This window comes from Etheostoma cragini, chromosome 4 (genome assembly GCF_013103735.1).
Source record: "Etheostoma cragini isolate CJK2018 chromosome 4, CSU_Ecrag_1.0, whole genome shotgun sequence".
NCBI classification, from domain to species: Eukaryota; Metazoa; Chordata; class Actinopteri; order Perciformes; family Percidae; genus Etheostoma; species Etheostoma cragini.
Window position 1 is genome coordinate 24,290,236 of NC_048410.1, and position 5,912 is coordinate 24,296,147.

General features: G+C 42.4%; 1 protein-coding gene across 8 annotated transcripts in view; it reads left to right on the plus strand.

The window, feature by feature from the left end:
* cadpsa (Ca2+-dependent activator protein for secretion a) overlaps positions 1 to 5,489 on the plus strand; it is a 218,337-nt gene extending 212,848 nt beyond the window's left edge. For all 8 annotated transcript variants that reach the window (XM_034868944.1, XM_034868945.1, XM_034868946.1 and 5 more), the window contains 2 exons: positions 3,156 to 3,260; positions 4,435 to 5,489. In XM_034868944.1, the coding sequence (XP_034724835.1) occupies positions 3,156 to 3,260; positions 4,435 to 4,599 (270 nt within the window). In that variant the 3' untranslated portion in view covers positions 4,600 to 5,489. The remainder of the gene's footprint in view (positions 1 to 3,155; positions 3,261 to 4,434) is intronic.
* The last annotated feature ends 423 nt before the right edge of the window (positions 5,490 to 5,912 follow it).

Sequence of the window (5,912 nt, forward strand, 5' to 3'; positions counted from 1 at the left end):
CCCCCACACACAAACACACTTAAAAGCCCTGGCCCGATTCGGCGTTACAGCTAGAGTTGTTCCAATACCAGTATTGGTATTGCCTCCAATACTGCCTAAAACCCTGGTATCGGTATCGGGAAGTACTGGAGTTTATACAACGATCTGATACCACATAATAAAGCCCTGAACAAATAATATCACATTACATCCATACAGGGATAGTAGTAGTATACATGCGTTATAACATAATAAAATATATAACACACTGGTATCTGATCAGAACTCGTTATCGGCCGATTTGCAAGTTCAGGAATCAGACCCGGTATCGGGAAAAGCAAAAAAAGATATCGAACCATCTCTAGTTACAGCTGGTGTAGTCTGGATCAACAGAAGTATATTTCCAGGAAAACTGCCACGCATCAACAAACTTCAAGCTAGCAAGCTACACGTTGAAAATGGTTATGAAGAAAATTTTGACGGACAACTTTTTTTGTCGAGTAAGGATTTACAAAGAAAATGTTTGCGTCATTCCTTCTCTATTTGGGATGTTTTGGGACCGGGGTTGCTGTGGACGAAGTACACATAATGATACACTGGTACAAGCAAATAGGTTTAACCATGTATCAGCGAATTTAACTAGCTCACATTACTGTGTTGTGTGAACAGCTAACTTCCTTTAATATTCTATGTACATCTCAAGACTCCGGCCTTCACTCACACATTCAGTAACGGAGACACTTGTCAACACCTTTATCACCTCTCGTCTGGACTACTACAATGGTTTTCTGTCTGGACTGCCCAACAAGGCCCTTAGCAGACTCCAGTATGTCCAGAACTCTTCTGCCAGGGTTCTAACCCTCACAAGGTCCTGGGAGCATATCATCCCCTTCCTCCAACAGCTCCACCGGTTGCCAGTTAAGTCACATATCCCCATCAAGATCCTCCTGCTTACCTCCAAATCTCCCAATGGACTCTCCCCACAATAACTCACAGATCTCCTCCATCTATATACTCAGTCACGTTCCCTGCAGTCCTCTGACAAGGACCTGCTGGACGTCCCCCGCACCAGGTTGCAGACTTTTTGGGATAGGACTTGTTCTGCAAATGCTCCCACATTCTGGAACAGTCTACTACTTTACGTCCGCTCTCCCGCATTCCTGCCCATGTTCAAAAAGCACCTCAAAAGATTTATTTTTTGTTTAAAGAAATGGAAACAGCCCCGAGCGTTGTGGAGATAGCGCTAGCAATGCGCGTCATCGGCTGGTGTGATCCCATCACAAGATGGTCTCTAGTTATTCTTGGTTTTTCTTTCTTGAATATTTCTTTACATCTACAACCCTGTTAATGTTGTCAATAAACATGATTACTGTGGTTGAACAACTGTTCAGCTAATGTATTGCAATGAGCAGAATACACCCTTGACTTTCTACTTTGTCAAATCTGAGGTATAATAGAGCTCATATTCAATCTGTATGATAGAGTATGATTGTTTACTTTCAAGAATGTCTTGTACAACTTATAAATGGCCCCTTGGCATCTCAGCCCTTTTAAACAAAGCCTTTCTTTCATCTCTCTTCCCATTATTCTCCCGCCCCTCATCCATTCTGCTGTGACCCTGACTGTTGAAAGTCAGTCGGCTTCAATTAGTATCAGCCCCGCTTATCATTATCCATCAATTAGACTGGCAACAGTCAGGGCCCACAGAGGAACATCTGCAGCCTTTTGGCTGTGTTCTAGCATGGCTGCCGTGCTCGGAGCTCCGATTGCCTCGCAGAGCTCCCTGTTCAGAGAAGGCTGGTATAAATAAAGCAGTGGGAGAGTTTCAAGGTTGAAGCTTGTAACACCTGTGTAAATGGCAGTAACAGGACTAGGGCGCACTGTGTTACCTCAGTACCTTATGAGAGCTCAATGAATTGTGTCCATTGCGTCGCAAAGCAAAAACTAGTCAAGTAGTGAAACTCGGTGACTAGTGACGCTCAGCAAAGTAAGACATCTTCATTAATTCAACAAGACATAGCTGCAAATCCCAAGCAAATATGAAAACCACATGTAATAGAGAAAACACAACTAAATATAGAAGAATAAAGTGATGGAAGAAGACATACTTTATTGATCCCTGAGGAACTGGAACACCCTTGTTGTTGCCATGGTGTTTGGCTTATGAAGTCATTGAAGTTGACTATATGTCAAAGGTGTTTTGAAGTGGGTTTAAATCTTTTTGTTTCGTTTTACACAGGACAAACATGTTCATATCCTGCAGAAAAAGTACAAATACAGTACTGCAGTGCTGATAAGTTTACCAGTTGTATTCATAATTAAATAGTGAAAGGGACCACAGCCTGGCACATACTGCCTGTCTTGGATATTGACAAGTGCCCATGGTAGAACATGCTGCTTTGCACCAAGAGCATCAGAAGCCTTACCCTTTATTAGGATCCCCATTGACTGGCGCCTCATTGGCTGCTGCAGCTTCCTGGGGCCCATGCTCCAGACTTAAATAAATCTAAAGCCTAAAGGACTATCTTATGGGGCCTCACAACTTCCCAGGCACAACTGTGTGAGTACCGCTGGACTGCAGCAGAACCACCCCTCTGCTACAGAGAATTGCCCGCTTGGTGCTGTGTTATTTTCTAATGGAGACACAGCATAAACATATTCAGATCAGAGACGTTGCTCTGCTGAGGATTTGTCAGCCTTCTCCCTCTGGCCTCTTCTTCAACAATTCATGATAATACACTGCAAGGATGACATCACTGCCAAATACCACATGAGCAAAGTCAATGGATTCCAACCCGCCCCGACCAAGCACCTTTAGATATGATGCTAAAGCAGACCTTTAGCCACAAAAACAAATGCCAAAGGCAGATGACCTAGTGTCCCTAATCAACGGGATGGGAATGAGAATGTGTTAGCCGTTCTTGTCTCGTGTGTCTGTTAAACGTACGTCCCAATCCAGAGTGTCAGAAAGTGACGCCGAGACCCTAGACCCTTAAGGAGACTTCATGCGTAGGCACCTGACCAAATGTTGCTTTTTGATGCAATGGGAGTGAGAATGTTTCGATGGATTCATTGTTTTGAGTGTTAAAATGTTCACGTTTTCTGTTTTCTAAGTGTTAACAAGCTCAACAAAACCATCAATAGATGAAATGTACTGTGTGCTTGTGTGTCTACAGCAATGGTACACCAGCACTATGAACCTGCTAGGGACATGGCTGACTGACCGTATGGACCTGCAGCTCCACCTATATCAGCTGAAGATCCTCATCAGGATTGTCAAGGTGGGAACAGCTGCCCTTAACATTTCTAAACGACTTATATCAATGCAAGCAACATACAATGTTATGGGAATGTACCCGAGGATCAATGACACAGTTATCAAGTTAAGAGACTCTTTTATAACACCTTATAACATTTCACTGCTGTTTCCAACATTGTTTGACATTTATTATTTTATTTGTAAAAATGGATTTGTCTCATCTATTCACACTCAGTGTGGTGTTTTTGTCAGTTAAATTTTTTTGTTTTTTGGCCTTCCTGGTAGAGTGGAGGCTTTTAACAGTGAGTGGCAGCAAATCAACAAAACAGTGTATTGCAATTTCCCTGATATGTCCCAAAACATTTACATAGGAATACCAATTTGCTATATCAAAAACTTGAAGCAAGTGTAGGAGTAGGAGCAGCTCCCTTAGGACACTACTCCTCTGTTAATGACAGTCCAGGGTCCAACCCACCACCGCATTGGGGCAACATCGTGACGTTATTGTTCTTTTTCCCCCGTTGGAGAATGCTTGTTAAATAATCTGATTATAATGTGACGTTGGAATTGAGTTGGAGCTTGACGCTTTTGACCTTTTTTTAGAAAGAAACATTACACTTTTAAGTTTTTAAACTTTTATTTCACAGTTTTTTTTTGGTTGCTTCTGCCGTTTTAGTTGCATTTTTATACTTTGTAGACTTTTTTTTTTTCTTCCCCCCCATTAAAAAAAACAATCTGTATTCGGACCAGTAAAAATGGTCTTCGGGCAAATAAATATTTTTTCACTTGCCCAACATCCGGCACAAATCTGCCGCCACCAGCGCAATCCAGGAAGTGGAACGTTGTGGATCTAGACTAGAGATCAGGCAGCTCAGATGACATGGGGACCCTTTTTAGACTATTACAGTGAAACTCAATGGTGGAAGAAGTATTCAGATCCTCTTCTTAAGTAAAGTACTAATAGCCGACTGTAAAAATACTCTCCAACTAGTAACTAAAGCTGTCAGATGACAGTAGTGAAGGAAAAAGTACAACATTTCTCCCTGCAATGTATCGGAGTAGAAGCAGAAAGTGGCACGAAAACAAAAGAATCTAGTACAAGTACAAGTTGCATCTAATAAGTAGATGTACTTGCTACTTACATTCCACCACTGGTGAATCTTAAACCATCTGACTGTTTTGTTTGTTTGTGACAGAAAAAGTACCGTGACTTCCGCCTTCAAGGGGTGCTGGACTCCACGTTGAACAGCAAGATGTATGAGACAGTGAGAAACCGGCTGACCTTGGAAGAAGCCACTGCCTCAGTGAGGGAAGGAGGGATGCAAGGCGTTTCCATGAAGGACAGTGATGAAGACAACTAGATCATGGGCCTGAAAACTGCTAAGAAGTAAAGCTTTTCAGAGGGGGGAACTCAGGCAGCCATGCCTACAGACTGGCCCAACGTCCAACTTTTCCCTCACATTCCTTCATGTTTCAGTTTTTTTTTCCATTCCTGTAATAGTTCCTTTTTGTGTCTATAAACACTTGCAACACACAAGGCTGTCCGATCAATGCTATTCATCTAGAAATTCCCCATGTAGGCTCATCAAGCTTTAATTCCTCAAAATTAAAACTCAAATATGGCCAGAATATCCAAAAGAGGCTAAAATGTGACGGAAGTGTGAGACAATCACAGATGTGACCATGAACGCCATGCAAAGCGGCCTCCCAAATACAATGAGAAAGACAGGCAGGTGATTGCATCTATATGGAGTAAATTCAAAACATGTTGTATCTTCTTTTTGTCCAACTTGAAATGTCTACAGTCTTTGCTCTGGACTTTTTCTGTTGCTTGTCGCTAAGACTGAAAAGTACATTGAGCAGTCTCTTTACTTTACACTGTTCTGCTAGAGAAGAACTTATAAAACACTCAATTGATCCAGGCCTCTTAACTGTGGTTCTAAGTGAAATAGTGAAGTAGTGAAATAGATACAGGTGTATGTTAATATGCATAATGAACTTTTTAGTGTTGAAGTCATATTGTGATTTATCCAAATGGCACTGGTTGTTACTCGTTGGTTTAAGATCCAAAACTACAAACAAAACATTCATTAAATATTTACCAAATTACCCCTGAATGTTCTCAAGCAACTCGTTCTTACTCCAAACTCGGAAAATACCATGTTTGGACAGTGGCTCTCCGCGTCTGATGCAACGAACCCTACGGCGTGTGTGTAGAACGTTCCGAGGAGAGCAGCATCTAGACGGGCTTTAGCAATGGGTCAAACACAGGACTTTTGTTATGACGCTAAAGGAGACAACCAAGCGTGTGTCATATGACGCTAAGGGAGATGACCAAGCGTGTGTTATATGACGCTAGAGGAGACGACCGAGCCTGTGTTATATGACACTAAAGGAGACGACCAAGCGTGTGTTGTATGACGCTAAAGGAGACGACCAAGCGTGTGTTATGTGACGCTAAAGGAGACAACAAAGCGTGTGTTATATGACGCTAAAGGAGACGACCAAGCGCGTGTTGTATGAGGTTAAAGGAGACGACCTAGCGCGTGTTGTATGACGCTAAAGGAGACGACCAAGCGCGTGTTGTATGAGGTTAAAGGAGACGACCTAGCGCGTGTTGTATGACGCTAAAGGAGACGACCAAGCGCATGTTATTGGAAGGAGACCTTTAGCG